Here is an 18,483-nt window from a genome sequence, read left to right as displayed (position 1 = left end):
AGAAGAGAGAGAGAGAAAAAAAATGAATCTTCCATTTTCTGTTTTATCACCCCAAATGATTACAACTGCCAGAGGTTGGCCAGGCCAAAGCTATGATCCTCAAACTCCACCCAGATTTCCCATGTGGTTGGCAGAGGCCCAAATACGTGTGTCATCTTCCAATACTTCTCCATGCACATTATTGGGTGCTACATTGGAAGCAAAGCAATTGGGATTTTAAGTAGGACTCTAATATTGGATGTCTGAGTTGCAAGCAGTGGCTTAACTCACTGCACCACAATGCCAGCCCCATGTGGATATTCTTGTACTAACTTACTTGTTTCCACCTTGATCTATTGTAATGGATATCTTATGATAAACATAGGCAGAATTCTTTTGCCTAGAAGCTAGCTAATGCTTAGTTAAATGCAGCTCTCCCTCAGCCATTTGTTTTTCATCTGGAGGAAGGCTCATTGCAATATCTCAGTATATTCTGTTATCAATATTAGTCATGCATTCCAGTTATTTCCTCAGGTAATTGAATCTACTAGCCATGTTGATGTAACACTGGATCAGAGTGTGTTCATGGTGCAGGCCACTCTCCCTTTGCCCATGTGCCAGGTCTTATGACAGGGGACACTTCATTCCATTCAGTTCTGTTGACTTCCATGTTAACTGCGGACAGAGCCAAGCATCGGTGCTCAATTTGCAGGCTTCAGTGAGACTGGTTTCCTGTTTGTGCTGTAATGTGAAATGACTGAGTTTCTCTTATGGAGAGCATAGGACTGACATTCACAGAAGTTTCTGTGCCAGCTAAATGTCCTGCAGGAGAACAGGATGTGTACTACAAGATGCACTAACTGTTTATACAGGATGCAGTTTGTATTTTGGGCAGTCCTGGGTCAAGTTAGTGAAAGTACATCAGTAGAAATTCCAAGTGCCCCCAGACAATTTCCACACATTTGGAAGGCCCTAGGACACCAATAGCTGTGCTATGAGTCTCAGAACCTACAGTAGATATCCCTATGCCTATAGACTTCCATTTGTATTAAAATTGTCCATAGTTCCTATGGGGAAATGCAAGCCATTTCCCAATATGGGTCCCCACATTACTCAGCATCATCCATTGACCCTTCCTGACCTACTTCATCAAAACCTCATCATCTTTCCAGGCTGACTCCCATACTTTCTCTGCCTCTGGAAGTAGCATTCCCTCAAAGCAACTCATTTTAAGTCATTCAAAATTTTTCTCTAAATGCCAATGCCTGCAAACATGAAATCAACTTCTCCCACTATTCTTAGACTGCAGGCCATCTTGCAGTAATCACTTTTCTTTTCATCACTATTGTTCAGTCCACTATGCACATAGTTACCTGTGTGTACTCACAGGCTGACCACAGTTTGGATTTTATTGAAGGCTTATGAAGTACGAAATCCATGGAGCATGGCATGAGACCCAAACACAAAACAACATTCAATAAAACAAATGCTTCATACTGTGGATCTATATTGTTCTTTTGAGTCCTGCATACTGGTATCCTGTATCAGTTTTATTTGTGCTATTTTTGTTATTCCATCTGCCAGTCATGGAAGCAGGAAAAATAATACTGGCATCCAGTTCTGGATCCAGAAGTTGGCATCGGTGGTGCCTATGTTCTAGGAAATATTAAAGTTCTCATCACCTGGAGATCATGGGACTGAGTATGATGGCCTGGAGCATGCTCAAGGGGCAGGAGGTGGTAGACTCACCCCCATCCACTTGGTGATCTAAAGTTGGCACCAGGGGCCAGTGCTGTGGCATAGTGGGTAAAGCTGCTGCCTGCAGTGCCGGCATCCACATTGGTGCTGATTTGAGTCCCGGCTCGAGTCCCAGTTGCTCCAGTTCTGATCCAGCTCTCTGCTATGACCTTCTGAAGCAGAAAGATGGCTCAAGTCCTTGGGCCCCTGCACCCACTTGGGAGAATTGGAAGAAGCCCCTGGCTTCAGATTAGTCCATCTCCGATTCTTGCAGCCATTTAGTGAATGAACCAGTGGATAGAGAACATCTCTCACTCTGCCTCTTTCTATCTTTCAAATAAATAAATAAATCTTTTTAAAAAATTATAAAAGGAAAAAAGATTTCATGTAATTTTAATCAACAAATTATGCTATATTTAATATAAATAATAAATAAGAAGATTCTCTGATGATTTAGAAGAAATTAGAGTAAGACAATGGAAGAGAGACAATGAATCAGAGAAGTAGATGAATCTCATACTAAATAATATATCTACAGTTTTATAGAATTTTGGTTTGATTTGACAAATAGTGCATATATGTCGGGGGTGCCATGTGATGTTGTGTAATGTCCAGAGCAAGGAAGTGTATCTACCTCCTCAAACATTTCTCATTTCTTTGTGGTTTAAATATTCAAAGTATTTCTACTACATTTCTGTAAAAATTATCCCAAATATTATTGTTAGCTACAGTCACCCCCTTTGCAATAGGACACCAGCGCATAGTTATACTTTTACATCAATATTAAAGAGTTCTGATAAAGTCAAATATTTTTCAGTGTATTCAGTTGATTTTTATCAGAATGGATGTCCATGAAGTAGAGGAATTCAAAGAAATAAAGTTTCAAAAATGCATTCCATGTGAATCTAACAAACTGATGGCCAGCCTTGGCACTGGGCATTGGTTTCCAGCTGTCCCTGTGAAACAGCTTCCCTAGGGAGACTTCCTTCCTCCTGTGAGATCTGACTCAAAGGTGAGTCTCAGGAACCAAATGATGCTCAAGCAGTTCATTCTGGCAGGGCTCCCACAAGACCAGCCTGACAGCCTGGAGCAAATAGGGTCAGGCCAGGAAGACCACTGGCCATCAGGGGCTCCATCCAAAGACCTTATTCAGAGTCTGGGTGAATCAGCCCACTTCCTGTACCTGTATTCAGCCAAGGTCAGGCACTAGGCATTTCTGTGCCTAAAGGGAGTTTGAGCTATGCTTCAGGGGAAGATTATGTTTAGGTGTGTGAGAGTTGCAAGTGAGCTGGGAGTAGTCTTCACTCCTAGAAAAACCTGGGCGAGGAGTAGAATTCCCTGGGCTGGGCTGCATTCCAAGGCTGAGGGACAGGAAGTGTCAGCCCTGCCAGAGTTCAGGGGGCCCTTAGCTGTCACTGACCTTACTGCCATGGTTTGTCTCCTGTAGTGTCCTACACATGGACACACATCCAATTAAAAGAGGGTAGGTTAACACAGCCTCTTATTATTCTTTGTAGAATTGTTTTTGGATATTAATTTTATTTTATGCTTTTCCAACATTATTGGTCAATCAAATACAAATATAATTTGATTTATAGCACAACTTGTGTACAACATAAAAACACAAATCTAATTATGGCTATTCATGTGGAAATAAAGATGGAAAGAAGGGAGCAGGCAGAGAATGGCTCTTTAACCTCTTTCCTTATTGTCCATGTTAATGGAAGGCCCCACCATTACTTATTTCTTCACATGACAGACAGGTGAGTGCACTGTGCAACCTGCCTCTTACCTAAAGCCCGACTGATGTCTGTAAGGAACAAAAAGCTCGCTCAACAGATCTCCCCTCCAGTCCAGGACATCCAGACTTGGTGCAGCTGTAGGCGATCCTACTTTGGTGTGTTTTACAAGGAACAGAAAAGAATTTTGTGCTCCCCTGTCTCCACTCCAGGTCACACTGGCCATTTGTGAATGAAAATGTTGTACTAACCGATCTTCATACATCTGATTTCTTTTTTTTAACTTTTATTTAATAAATATAAATTTCCAAAGTACAACTTTTGGATTATAGCGGCTTTCCCCCCACATAACCTCCCTCCCACCTGCAATCATTTGATCTCCCGCTCCCTCTCCCATCCCATTCACATCGATTCATTTTCAATTATCTTTATATTCAGAAGATCAATTTACATACATCTGATTTCAAAATGATCCATCCCCTAACAGAAGTGGTACACAGGACACCTGTGGGTCCCTCAAGGCTTCTACACTGAGCTGAGTTTTGCCTTCACTAAAGTGTAAGCTACCTTGTTCCACAGGTGCTTTCTTCCTTTTCTGGATTTTTATGTCTCTGGAAATGTTGCGCTGCTTTATTAAGATTTTGTTACATACCTGTAGCTTCCTGATTTCTGAAGCTAATTAGGTGAGATCAGCTAAAATTAATATTGTTTTTGGAGAACTAGGAACATTAATAACATTACAATAATACAGAAATCGATGTGATAATGGCATAGTAATTCACTTATTATCCATTGATTTGTTGCTTATTTTTTAATTTTTTTAACTTTTATTTAATGAATATAAATTTCCAAAGTACAGAATATGTATTACAATGGCTTCCCCCCAATAACGTCCCTCCCACCCCCAACCCTCCCCTTATCCACTCCCTCTCCCCTTCCATTCACATCAAGATTCATTTTCGTTTCTCTTTATATACAGAAGATCAGTTTAGCATACATTAAGTAAAGATTTCAACAGTTTGCTCCCACACAGAAACATAAAGTGAAAAATACTGTTTGAGTACTAGTTATAGCATTAAATCTCAATGTACAGCACACTAAGGACAAAGATCCTACATGAGGAGTAAGTGCACAGTGACTCCTATTGTTGACTTAACAAATTGACACTCTTGTTTATGGCATCAGTAATCACCCTAGCCTCTTGTCATGAGCTTTTTTTGTTTGTTCTACTTAATACTTTTGGTTGAATACTGTAATCAATACACAATTCTTCTTAAGTGCTGAAACTTAACTGAAAAGTGATTGCTGTTAAATATAAGAGTGGGAATAAGAGAGGGAAGAGATGTGCAATTTGGGACATGCTCAAGCTGACTTGCCTCAAACGGTGGAGTTAGAAGCATACCAGGGGATTCAAATTCAATCCCATCAAGGTGGCATGTACCAATGCCATCTCACTAGTCCCAGTGATCAATTTCTGTTCACAATTGATCGTAATGATAGGACTAAGAACCAAAGGGATCACATAAACAAGAATAGTGTCTGCAAATACTAGCTGATAGAATCAAAAAGGGAGAGAATGATCCAACATGGGAAGTGAGATACACAGCAGACCCATAGAATGGCAAATGTCCTAACAGCACTCTGGCCTCAGAATCAGCCCTTAAGGCATGTGGATCCGGCTGAAATGCCCATGAGAGTATTTCAGGCATGGAAAGCCAAGACACTCTGGGGGAAAAAAAACCTAAATGAAAGATCTCCACGAGTGAGATCCCAGTGGAAAGAATGGGTCATCAAAGAAGGAGGTACCTTTCTCTGAAGGGAGGAGAGAACTTCCACTTTGACCATGGCCTTGTCTAAATATGATCAGAGTCAGTTTGTTGCTTATTTTAGAGCAGAAATGCACACTGCGTTGTTAGTTACATTCCAGTATGGTAACAGCTTCAGCAATAGGCTTTCACTCTCAGAAAGATTAAAGAATAAAGAACTCACTATTGTGAGGGCAGTCACATGGTCTAATGCCTAAGATGCCAGATAAGAAGCCATATCAGATATTGAAATACCTGGCTCTTATACCCAGCACTGCTGCAGACTAAACTTCCTGTTGCTGCAGGTCTGGGGGCAGGAGAAATTGCTGAGATAATTGGGTTCCACTCATCCAGCTGGGAGACTTCAATTGAGTTCCAGGCCCCCAACATTGGCCCCTGACAACAGGCCATAATGGACACTGGGGGAATTAATTTATTAATTTTAAAATACATTGCAAATGAAAAATTGTGAATATTCATATACTTTGTACTCTTGCTAAGTAGGGGATTCTTCTTTCTTTGTGCTTGCACAGCAGAGCCTGGGCACCCTGGAGTCGTGGCTCATGAGAATGTAGGGGCTCACAGCTTGGAAACTCCCAGAGATTAGTGCAAAGGTGTTCACCAGCCACAAACTGGGTTTGTTTAAAACAGCCAAGCAAATGCGAAATTTGAGGACAGAGTGCTCAAAGACACAAAGGTGCTCACCAGGACAAGGATGCTGTGGGTGGCTCTGGACTCTGGGGAGTACCTGGAAGAGATGTTGGTCCCATGGATGTATTGGACTTGCTGCTTGCGCCTGTACAGGGTGACAACCATGGAGCTACTGGACCACAGCATGATGCCCACAAACAAAATATCTTTGAATAAAACCAGTGCTACATAAATAAATTCTGTGAATTTGCCATGATCTATAAAATAACAGTATCCATGATCAGTTCTTACAGTGACATTTTTGTCCCTCCTTTTCCCAGTCATATGCACAGGTCCCATTGCATTTAGCATTAAATTCAACACCCAGTAGAGTATATTGCAGAACCCCATGTACCTGGGAGCTGTTGCTTTGAGCTCTTCCCACCTGGGGTTTCTGGGACTGATGGTGATGGCCTGGAAGACACTCAGGAGGCAGGTGCTGCAAATGGACTCTCCTCTGCCCACTTTGTGTACATAGAACACAAGCTTGCACCCAATATCACTGAGGAGATGCTTCATCCCCAAAGCTGCCATGGTTTGGGGAACTCCTCTACAGAGAATGACTAAGCAGTTGGCTACAGTCAGGTGATTGATGATCAAATCTGTGGGCCTAAACTTGCATCCTGTAAAGTAGAGACAGAGATGATGGGAAAGCAGAGAGAAATTCCCCAGGATTCTAGCACTGGTTTGTGATAAGGAGATCGTCTCCATTGTCCAGTCTCTGGTGACCATCCCATCAGTTCCCAATACCTGATTGCCATTTCTGAGCCTGAGATTCCTGTGTTGGAAATGAGGGAAGAGCTGAATGTATTAATATTAACTGGAACTCAATGTGCTCTGTTCACATGGTTCTACAATGACATAAGATCACACTTAGAAAGCTGCAGGATGTTTTTCTTTTACAGATGTGCTTGAAAGAATTGAATATGTAACTGTTACAGCTGTTTGTGGAGTGAAATATCTTAATTCCCACATTCTTTACAAATCTATAAATATATATTATCTTTAAATCCACCAGTATTCTTCTCTTGGAAATAAAATTATTATAAAGGAAGCTTCATGGTAGTGTTTAATCTAAATTCACACTTTATTTATTTGTGTGTGAGAAAGCTTGAATGAAAGCAATTGAATCATCCATGGTGCTGTTCTCACAGAGCTACTTAGTTGTGTTATTCAAATGACACAAATGCTTTTTTTCTTTTGGTGCTTTGTTAATGTATCTTAGACTTGTGGTACTCAGTTTTATCATTTTGCTTGTACCAGTTTAATATCATGCATAGAGATTTATTGCATGAACAAATATCAAATAATTATTAGACATCTATGTATCTTAACAATGATGTAAACAAACTTGTACAATTTCTATAATCTTTTATTCTTGAAAATTTAATATGTCAAAATGGCCTGTGTATTGTTAAGATAATAGAAATGTTATTTAGATTTTATACTAGGAAAAAATGAGGCCCAAGTGCTGAGCATATTTTGTGTCCTACACGGCATATATTAACACCAGTATGTGATAAAATCATGTAAGGTTGTAATGAAATATTACCTCTTGCATGCTATATACTTGTACATTTCTAACTCTTAAGTAAAACTTTTTCCAAAATACAATTTTTGAAAGATATTGAAGAAAAGCTGTGTATACCACTAGAATCTCAATTGTCAAATCTTGTGTATTTTATCAGCTGAAATTGTGGAATTTGCTGTTGAGATGAACATATTTTCAATCCAGAAAAAATGCCAAAAGACATATTTGTGCCTGAAAGCTGTCATTTGAAAGCCTTTAGTGTAGGACTGCATTTACTTAAGTAGGCTGCCCTTATTAAAGACAGAAAACAATCTTACCATTGTCAATGAGCCATGGGTGTTTCGAGTAGGAAGCCATCACTACCTCTGTTGAGCATTTTATACTACAGAGTTAGAGAAAATCACTCTACTCCAAGGATGCACTGTTTCTGTCCAGGATTACAAGACTCTGAGGTACATCCCAGCCAACATTATAAGTATGTTGGGTTTTAGAGCTGCAACTCTACTAATTCTGATAGCAAAGTCTCTGACTCCCATAAACTAGACTGAAGGGGAGAGTATTTTGGAATCATAGTCCTTAAATACATTAACACCAGATTTCATGATTATATTCTTTAATTCATAAGACACCAAATTCCATTCGGAGCCCTCAGGGAGTGGTGAAGCGGTATAACCCATCTCCTGTCCTAGCTCAGCACACATTGTTGAGGTTGATTTCTTCTGAGAGGAGGAGCATGGTGGGGGCAAGAGGCACGGAGTCACCACACAGTCCCCAGGAGTCAGGTGAAAGTGGGCCTGAGGCAAGCAGCCTGCAGACTCTTTTATTTCAGTTGGTACATTAGCTTATATAGCCAAGACCAGCCAATCTGGTCAAGGGGCCGTCTGTGCCCCAACCAATCACAGCCTGTTGCCAGGCAGTTTCCAAAGCCATCCAATCACAGCCTGTTGCCAGTCAGGCTCTTGTTGCCAGGCAGTTTCTGAAACCATCCAATCACAGCCTGCCATCAGTAAGGCTCTGTTGTCATGTGGTTTCCGAAGCCATCCAATCACGGCCTGTTGCCAGGCAGTTTCTGTTGTCAGCAGCCATCTTGGCATGACCTTTTCACCTACTCATTCTCTCATTCTACCACAACACATCTCAGAATCCTTCCTCCTTCCTGGGACACTGGGGCACAGGAACAGGAACAAGCACAGGAGAATCCCCTTTCTCACCTGATCACTCAACCAGACACCAGAGACGCCTCCTTGCGTGAAGCTTCTCTATTTCACACTGATGTAGAAAATCCCAAGTTTCTTTCAGCCTCCAGGATGAGCATCAGCTTGAAGGTGACAGCAGTCAGTAATGGGTGGGATGGAGACAACTTGACCACTATATGTGGGTGTGTGCCTGTGACCTCACCTCCCTGCTGAACTGCAATTATCTTTTCACCTGCAGCTGCAGTGAAAGAAAAGTTGGTGGTATGACATTTGTGAAAACTTTTCCCTTTGCTAATTACAAAAACCAGTTACACCTTTGTAATTATTACCTTCAAGGAGCCTCTTAAAGTCTGCGTTACCTCTTGTTTTCACTTTGTTTCCTGGATCATATGTGGTCTGACCTAAGGGGAGCAGGAGATCCTGAATCTGACAGGGGAGGGACGGGCAGTGAAGCTCCTGTGTCTCCCTGAATTCACAGATTTCTGTCTACCACAGAGTGAGTTCTTCTGCAAACTTCAGATCACTAAACTCAGCATCATTTATGTGATGAGCAGAGAAATGGGAATAAAGCTCTGGGAAAGGATTTCAGAGACCCAGGTGCAAGGGAGAATAGGATGAGCATACTTTACATGAGAAGGCACTGGATTACTGACATGTTTGACACGAAGAAAGAGTTTTAAATTGTATTCTTTAATAAAAAGATTAATTTTTTGTCTTGAAATGTCATATTTACAGAGAGAAAGAGTCAGAGAAGGAGAGACAGAAAGGAAGAGATTTTCCATCTGCTGGTTCACTACCCAGATATCTGAAATGGCCAGGGCTGTGCCAGGCCAAACCAGGAGCTATGAGCTTCATCCAGGTCTCAAACGTGGGTGCAGGGGCCCAAGTACCTAGACCATTTTCTGCTGCTTTCCCAAGGCCACTAACAGGGAGCTGGAAATAAGTAACACAGCCAGAGAACAAACCGGCATCCATATTGTGCCAGCATCACAGGCAGCACCTTTACCACTATGCTACAATGCCCACTCCAAATTTTAGTCTTTTTTATTTTAATTGGGACATTAAAATTGGTATACACACAGAAAATGCATATATATATATAGTGTATACAACATGATGGATCCATATATATATATAATATACCCATGAATCACTGTCATAATCAATGCCATAATCATTCAATGCCTCCAAAAATTCCTTCCATATATTAAAGTATTGTTATTATCCTGCTGCTTGTGAAAAGGATGCTTAACCGTCTTCTTAATGACTTCAGCCAAGGATACGGTACTGTTAGCCACAGTCACTGTGCTGGAGGGCGGAATTCTAGGCTTCTTCATGTTGGAAACTCAAAACATTTAACGGTATGAGAAGCCCTCCCATAGCCCTCCCTCCACATCCCTTGGCAACACCATTGTACTCTGAACTTCCTACTGAACTTACTGCTGAACTTATTGCTTTAGATTCCTCATGGACTTAGGATCACATAGTGATTGTCCATCTATGCCTGGCTTTTTCCCCTTCTCAGTGTCCTTCGTGTTCATCCAGGTTGATATATAAAAGCCAAGACTTCCATCTTGTCAAAGTCTACATAATATTCCCCTGCACTGTACATCACAATCTTTATCAGTTCATCTGACAGTGGATGTTTAAGTTGCTTCCATGTCATGGATATTGTGGACAATGCAGTAATGACCAACAGCAGATCATCTCTTCAAGATCCTGTGTCCTTTGGATGTGTACCCAGAAGTGGCATTCCTGGGTCATATGAGTTCCATTTTTAATTTCTGAGGCACTGTCCTGCTGTTTTCTATAATGGCTATTCTCGATTTACACTCCCAGGAAAAATATGCAAGAATTCACTTTTCTCCCAGTTCTCCCCAACTCTTGCCTCACTCCCCTCCTCCTTCCCTCCCTCCCTCCTTCTCTCCCTTCCCTCCCTCCCTCCTTCCCTCCTTTCCTCCCAACATTTCACTCTTCTTTTTTATAACAGCTGTTCATGAACATGTAAGATGATGTCTCAATTGTGGTTTTGATTTCCATGTCCCTAATGACTAGTCATATTCATCAGCCTTTTGATCATCTGAAAGTCCTTGGGAAAATATACATACAGTTTTCTTATTTTTATCCAGTTTTGTACCAGGATATTTGGTATTTTCCTATCAAGTTGTAGGAATTCTTCAGATGTTTTGAATGTTACTGCATCATCAGAAAAATAATTTGTAAATCTTTTCTCCACTTCATAGTTTCCTTTATATTACATTGATTGCTTTCTTTGTTGTGCTGAGCCTTTCTAGTTTGATACTATGTTGCTTATCTATTTTTGCATTTCTATCCTATGCTTTTGGAATCATACCTTCCAGAAATTATTGCTAAGACCATTCTCAAGGAACATTACCCTAATTCCTGTAAGAATTTTATGGTTTTGTCATGAGGTAGCTGGGTCCAGGTTCTTGTCTGACACAAGAAGGAAACTAGTAAAACAACAGAAAAGATTTCTTTGCATGAAAAGTGGGAGTACACACTCACGAAGGAGTTCAGGTATGCTCTAGAGTGGGAGGACCTCCAGGAGGTGTGGGTCCATTGTTTTACATGATCTGGGACTATGGGGTGGTATCTGCAGCTGGGTCTCACTGATACTCGCTGGGGGTGGAGTTTCTGTATGGGCCTTGACTACCTGGAGATAATCCTTGCTATTTTTTTGGAAATAACAGAAATAGCACAGCATCAGTGCATGATGGGAATAGCAGTGTCAGGCATGATAATTTCATGATCATGACAATAGAATAGTAAACTAAAGGTCATCACAGGTTGCAGCCTGCAGCCATGTTGGTAAGTTTTAGGTTGTGCCTGGTCTGAGCTGTGGGTTTTCAGGAGCCATGGCTTTCCTTGTCTGAGAAGGGGAGGAGGTTTGCTTATTGCTTGCGGGGCTGCATGGAGGGGCTGATGGCCTCAGGTCCTTTTTATGAACTACTGCATTCTGCCCACCAGTTTCTGGTATTTATTTATTCATTTATATTAAATATGTACTTATTTATTAGAGAGAGAGAGAGAGAGAGAGAGAGATATTTTAATCTGCTGGTTCATTCCCCAAATGGCCACAACCCCTGGTGAAAGCCAGGCCTTCATCCGGGTCTCCCACATGGGTGGCAGGGGTTCAAGTGCTTGGGCCACCTTCTACTGCTTTTCCAGGCACATTAGCAGGAAGCTGGATTGGTAATAAGCAGCTGTGACTCAAACTAGCACCCATATGAGATGCAGGTGTCACATGTAGAAACCTAATCTGCTGTGCCATAATGCTGGCCCTTCAGAACTCATATTTAGACCTTAATTACTGAGTTGGTTTTGTTACAGTGTGTGTGAAGGGTACAACTGCATTATTTTATGTGTGGATCTCCAGTTTTCTCAGCAGCCCTTACTGAAGGGACTCCCTCTCCTTATGCCATTGTATGATCCAGGAACTCTTGCTGAAAATTAATGGATAATCCATGAATTTTCCTTTCAGCTCTCCCATTCTGCTGTATGAAGTCCATGTGTCTGACTTTTCTGGTGTCCTACTCTCAAAACACAGTGGCTTTGTAATATATTGTGAAACCAAGGGGTGTGGAACTTCCACTTTTATTCTTTCTCAGTATTGTCTTCACTCCTCAGAGACATTGTGTTTTATCCTGTCCCACATGAATATTAGGATTTTTTTTGCTTCTTTGAAAATTACCATTAGGATTTTGATAGAGATTGAATTGATACTGCAGATATTATAATGGTATGCTCAAAGATATCAGTTCTTCCAATCCTAGAACACAGTATTTTCCCATTGACTTGTGTCTGATTCTGCTTGGCAGTGTTTTCAGGTTTTCTGAGCGTTGGTAGAGTTTTCTTATTTCAGTTATATAGACCCTTGTTCTTCCCTGTGTGGTCAGCTGACCAGCTGGAGCCTCTGGGAATTTAATTAATACAGAAATTCAGGCACCACCTCCCCCCCTACTTGATCACAGTCTACATGTGATAGGATTCACAGATAACTCTCTTATATGTTCATATTATATGTTCATAAACACCACGATGGAACAGTAGATTCTAACTGTAGCTTGATATAATCATCCCACAATATAAACATACAGTAAGAGATCATATGGTTTCCCATGAATATGGAATGTATACTAGTATTATTTGACAATATATTTAAAAATTTAAAAATTATGTCCATTTTTCCTTTCTTTCTCAAACATCATGGCATGTGTACAGCCAATGACATTCCCAAAGGCCATGGAAAGTGAGTGCCCTAACAAAATCATCAATAAATTTTATTTTATTTTTTAATATTTATTTATTTATTTGAAAGGCTTAGTTACACACACACACACACAGAGAGAGAGAGAGAGAGAGAGAGAGAGAGAGAGAGAGAGAAAGGCCTTCCATCCACTGGTTCACTCCCCAGATGGCTGCAATGGCCAGAGTTGTGCCAATCCAAAGCCAGGAGCCAGTAGCTTTTTCTGGGTCTCCTATGTGGGTGCAGGGGCCCAAGGACTTGGGCCATCTTCTATTGCTTTCCCAGGCCATAGCAGGGAGCTGGATCAGAATTGGAGCAGCCAGGACTTGAACTCGTGCCCATTTGGGATGCTGGCATTGCAGGCAGTGGCTTTACTTGCTACACCACAGCTCTGGCCCCATCAATGAATTTTAAAACATATTTGTACCGAGAAACTTACCTTTGTTTTAAAAGACTTACTTATTTACTTGAAATGCAGAGTTACAGACACACACACATACACGTGGAGAGAGAGAAAGAGAGAGAGATCTTCCCTCTGCTGGTTCATTACCCACATGGCCACAAAGGTCAGAGCTGGACCTTTCTGCAGCCAAGAAAGGCTTCTTCCAGGGCTCCCAATGGTTTCAGGTACCCAAGCACTTGGGCTATCCTCCACTGCTTTCTCAGGCACATCAGCAAGGAGCTGGATCAGAAGTAGAGCAGCCCAGAGTCAAAATGGTAACTACATGGGATGCTGGTGCTACAGCTGGTGGCTTAACCTGCTGCACCATAGTGATAGCCTCTGCTTTGGATTTCTGGCTTTATAGTTTTCCAATATTACTGATTGATAGAATATGAACATAACTTATTTCATATATCTATATGTGCACATATATAAACACATAGAAACAAAATATGTGTGTTTATAAATGTGGAAATAAACACCCAAAAAAAGAGAGAGAAAGGGAGGAAATTGCTCTCAGTGCCTATGTCCTCATGGCTTCAAGTTTGGTGCAAGACGCCATCATAAACTTACTCCTCACCAGAGACACAAAGAGTGTCCCATGGAATATGTATTTTGCCTACAGGCCCAATAGCCTCATTCACTTAAAGATACAGAAATATCCTGCAATAGATCTCAACTCCATGCCAGGATATTCCATACAGGGTTCTCTGTTCATAGGCCATACTGCCTTGGTGTCTTTTATAAACAGAACACACATTTGTGCCCCTCTGCCCATGCCCTCTCATGGTCAGACTGGTCATTTGTACATCAAGATGTTTTAAGTCACTGATCTCCTTTCTAACACGTGATTTCAAAAGACTCTGACCCTTTGAGGATGAGTTGCACAGGACTCCGGCAGAGTCCTCAAGGCTCCTGCTGTGGGACAGAGTTTTCCTCCACTACTGCCCACGTTATTCATTGTTTCTGGGAGCTTCATTCATGGAGCCTCTCCACACTCCCACAGCTTGTTCACTTCTGACAGCTTCTTTACATCAGACTCAGGTGATGCTCATGGTTTTCCATAAAATCCACATTTTCAGTGGTCCAGGAATATTAATAATATGAACAGGAACTGATGTGATAATGACAGAGTAATTCATTTCTAATTACTAACCGGTTCATTCCTTATTTTGGAGCAGAAATTTAGACTGCTGGGTTACCCCACTCTGCTACTGGGACTCCAGAAATGTGTTTGCACTTGCAGAAGGATTAATGAATAAACACTAAGGGGCAGTATTTAGGTTGTTGGTTAAGATGCCAGAGAAGATGGCTACATCCAATATCCCAGTTACCAGGGTTCTACATCCAGCTGTGCTAATGACCAAAGCTACTTGTTAATGTAAACCTGGGAAGTTCTGGTGGTGGCTCAAGCTATTGGGTTCTTGTGACTTATGTGGGAGACCTCACCTGAGTGCCTAGCTCCAAATTTGGCCCTTTATCTGGCTATTAGCAGGCATTTGGGGAGTGAATCAGGAAAATGAACTCAATTTTTTCTCTGAATATCAAGTCAAAAGCTTAATTAAAATTAAATATTAATAATATTGAGAAGAAACCATTGTGAATACACACAAAACATTTACACATACTTTCTAAGCAGAGGATTCTCTATTTCTTGTGGGGGCACAGAGGAGCCTGGGCACTCTGGAGTCATGGCTCATGAGAATGTAGGGGCTCACAACTGGAAAACTCCCAGCAATTAGTGCAGAGGCGTTCACCAGCCATAAACTGGGGTTGTTTGAAACAGCCAAGCAAATGTGAAAGATGGAAGAGAGAGTGCACAAAGAAACAAAGGTGCTCACCAGGACGAGAATGCTTTGGGTGGCTCTGGACTCTGGGGAGGACCTGGAGGAGACATTGGTCCTATGGATGTATTGGACCTGCTGCTTGTGCCTGTATAGGATGAAAACCATGGAGCTGCTGGCCAAGAGCATGAGTGCCACAAAGAAAATATCTCGGCATAACACCAGAGCAGAATATAGCAAGTCTAAGAATTTGCCATGACTCACAGAATAGCAATAGCCATAATCAGTTTTCTTTGTGATGTTTTTGTCACTCCTGTTTCCAGTCACATGCACAGGTACCACGATATTTAGTAGCAGGTTCAGAATCCAGCAGAGAATGTTGAAGGAGCCAATGTACTTGTGAGCCTTTGCTTTAAGCTCTGCCCATCTGGGGTTACTGGGACTGATGGTGATGGCCTGGAAGAAACTCAGGAGGCAAGTGGTGCCAGTGGACACATCCCTGCCCACTCTATGCACATAGAACACAAGCTTGCACCCAATATCACTGAGGAAATGCTTCATCCCCAAAGCTGCCATGGTTTGTGTTGCTCCTTTAGACAGAATGACTAAGCAGTTGGCTACAGTCAGGTGTTTGATGATCAAATCTGTGGGCCTAAGCTTGCATCCTGTGAAGCTGAGATAGAGATAATGGGAAAGAATAGAGAAATTACCGAAAATTCCAGCAATTGTTTGTGATAAGTAGATCATGCCTGTTATCAAATCTGGTGACCATCCCATCAGCTCCCAATGCCTGATTATTGTTTCTGAGCCAGAGATTCCTGAGGGGGAAATGAAGAATGAGTCTCATGTATTAATGGCAGCTGAATTAAACATTCTCTCTTTATATTTTTCTCCAATAACATAGATTCACCTTTAGAGTTAACTGCTTAATATTTTTCTTTATGAATGTATTTCCAAAGAGTACCATGTGTAATATTAAGGCTCATTACAATAGATTTATTACTTATAAAAATTAAGGCTCCTTATAAAATATTATGGTGTGAAGAGACACATTTGTTATAAGTCCATGAGAAGGCAGCAGCATTCCTTTCATTGGAAATAAGCTACAGACTACTGATTTGTCTAATTTTAAGGAAAAGCAGGTAAATTCACTTGGTACACTCCAACAAGTCTAGTGAGCTGTGTTCTTCAGGTAGCCTTATGAATACTTATTTATTTTTTCACCTTGCCAATTCACTGTAGACTAGTGGCACTGGATGTTAACAGTTTCATATGAGTTTACTTCTATACATGAAGATATATTGCATGACCAAGCATCACTAATGATTACACATTCAGATATCTTTTTAAGATGCAGATAAATTGATTATCCTATAATTTCCTGGGGTCTTCTCCTTGAACAAATATTTATTTTTAAAGTCCAATTGGTTGCATATAGGGAAGCCCATGGAAAAACTACCATGCTATTCTCTAGGAAGAGATGACCTTCAAGGACTGATCCTATACTCTGCCCTGTACACAGGGACAGGAGATATCTATCATGTATGATAAAAGCTAAACATTCCTACTCATGTCCTACATTTATTTATTTACTAATATTTAAGTGAAAGATTTTCCATAAGGTGAGATTTCTGAAAGATTCTGGGTATAGAACACATACACCTTACGGAATCTCAGAGGGTCAAATTCTGTGTGTTTCATCACTTAAAGGGCTTGCAAATGGAAAGAAAAAATTTTCAATCCAGTGAAAATGTCAGAAGAGACACTTGAATGTGGAGCCCCTTCCTACAGGAGAACACTACCTTTCATTAACCAAGCTTCCCTTACATCAACATGGAAAACAATCAGAACGTATTAAGGAACCATAGGTGTTTCCTAGGAAACAAACACTGGTTCCATTACACAGCTGGTACAGCAGAGTCCAAGGAAACATTTCTGCCAGCAGTCGCCCCTGGGCTCATCGTTCACGCCCAGATCTGGAGGAACTCGGTGGGTTTGTCCTCATTACACCACAAGCGTATGAGTCTACAGGCTCCTCTCTGGTAATTCTGAGAGTGGAGACTTTGGCTCCTGTGTAGTCTGCTGAACAGCAGATTGATTTGAAATGACAGTCCTGAAACACATTACACATCAGTTCTCATGACCGTGGACCAAACCCCAAAACCAATGTCATCGTGGATGACACCAAATCACATTAGGAGCCCCCAGGGGTTGGTGCCAGAGCAAATACATCTTTCTTTTCCTTTTCATATTTGTATGAACACAACAAGCCACTGAGCCTGTGCTGGCTGAAGTGCCTGTTCAGACGGATAAACTAGGCTTGCTGAGAACTCAGAGTCTGACCTTGAAGAGCCAGCCGCGGTAGCAATGGAATCTGGCCCTCAAGGGTCAGCGAGACAGGCGGTATGAATGTGTTGGAAAAATGCAACGGTGTGTGCATCAATAAGGGCAAGGTTGGCATGGGCTCTAGACTGGCTGGGCTTGCTACTCATTAACATTTGCAGACATTGCTTTAACACAGTGCTCAGGGTCTGTCAGATCTCAGCACAAAGAAGGCTTTGGACCTTCACAGCCATACAGAACTCACAGGCACATCCTCCTCATGATGAAGGCAAGTCCTCAAGCTGGTTTCCCAAGGAACAGAGCTCATGTGCAAGATGCCCTTGAGGTCAGACCAGAACCTGGTTCAGCAGCCAAAGCTCCCTTCACCCTCCTTCACAGTGCAGACCTCTGCACTTATGGGAGGGACTCTGCCCTGCCCCTGCCTAACCCCTGAAAGCTTAAACTGTCTCTATACCTTCAGATTCTGTTCTTGTGATGTTGATTTGGCATTAGGGAGAGCTAGGGAGTTCCAGCAATAGGACTCTGTCTCCCTGTCCTAGCTCACACACATCTCTGAATCCTTCCTCCTCCCCAGGATCCTGGAGTCCAGGACCAGGAGCAAACACAGGAGAATCCCCTTTCTCACCTGATCACTCACGCAGATTCCTGACTACCTCCTCATGGGAAGCCGCTCTTTCTCCCACGACATCACAAATCCCCTTATCTCTGCTGCCAGGACACAGATTGGCACAAAGCTCACCACAATCATAGGAGTAGACTGGAGGCAGATGGAGTACCTGAAATGTGTGTGCCTGTGACCTCACCTCCCTGTGGAGTTGCAATTATCTTTTCACCTTCAATGAAAGTGAAGTTGCAGATGAGAACATTCGTGAAAACTTTTTTCTCTTGGGCTAATTACTAGAAACTTTTACATCACTCTAGTTATTATCTCAAAGGAGACTGTTAGACTCTTACACTGACTCTTCCTCTT

General features: G+C 41.7%; 1 protein-coding gene and 1 pseudogene across 2 annotated transcripts; both read right to left on the bottom strand.

Annotated features, from left to right (window-relative positions):
• ORYCUNV1R-PS1570 (vomeronasal 1 receptor oryCunV1R-ps1570 pseudogene) lies at positions 5,757-6,682 on the bottom strand (annotated as a pseudogene).
• ORYCUNV1R1611 (vomeronasal 1 receptor oryCunV1R1611) lies at positions 15,018-16,442 on the bottom strand. 2 transcript variants are annotated; one of them, XM_070061831.1, is made up of 2 exons: positions 16,424-16,442; positions 15,018-15,931 (listed from the first exon to the last, which is right to left on the bottom strand). In XM_070061831.1, the coding sequence occupies exons 1-2, from the start codon at positions 16,440-16,442 to the stop codon at positions 15,018-15,020; spliced, it is 933 nt and encodes a 310-aa protein (XP_069917932.1).
• Between the last annotated feature and the right edge of the window lie 2,041 nt (positions 16,443-18,483).

This window comes from Oryctolagus cuniculus, chromosome 18, assembly GCF_964237555.1.
Source record: "Oryctolagus cuniculus chromosome 18, mOryCun1.1, whole genome shotgun sequence".
Taxonomy (NCBI): Eukaryota; Metazoa; Chordata; class Mammalia; order Lagomorpha; family Leporidae; genus Oryctolagus; species Oryctolagus cuniculus.
This window is presented reverse-complemented; position numbering and strand designations above follow the sequence as displayed.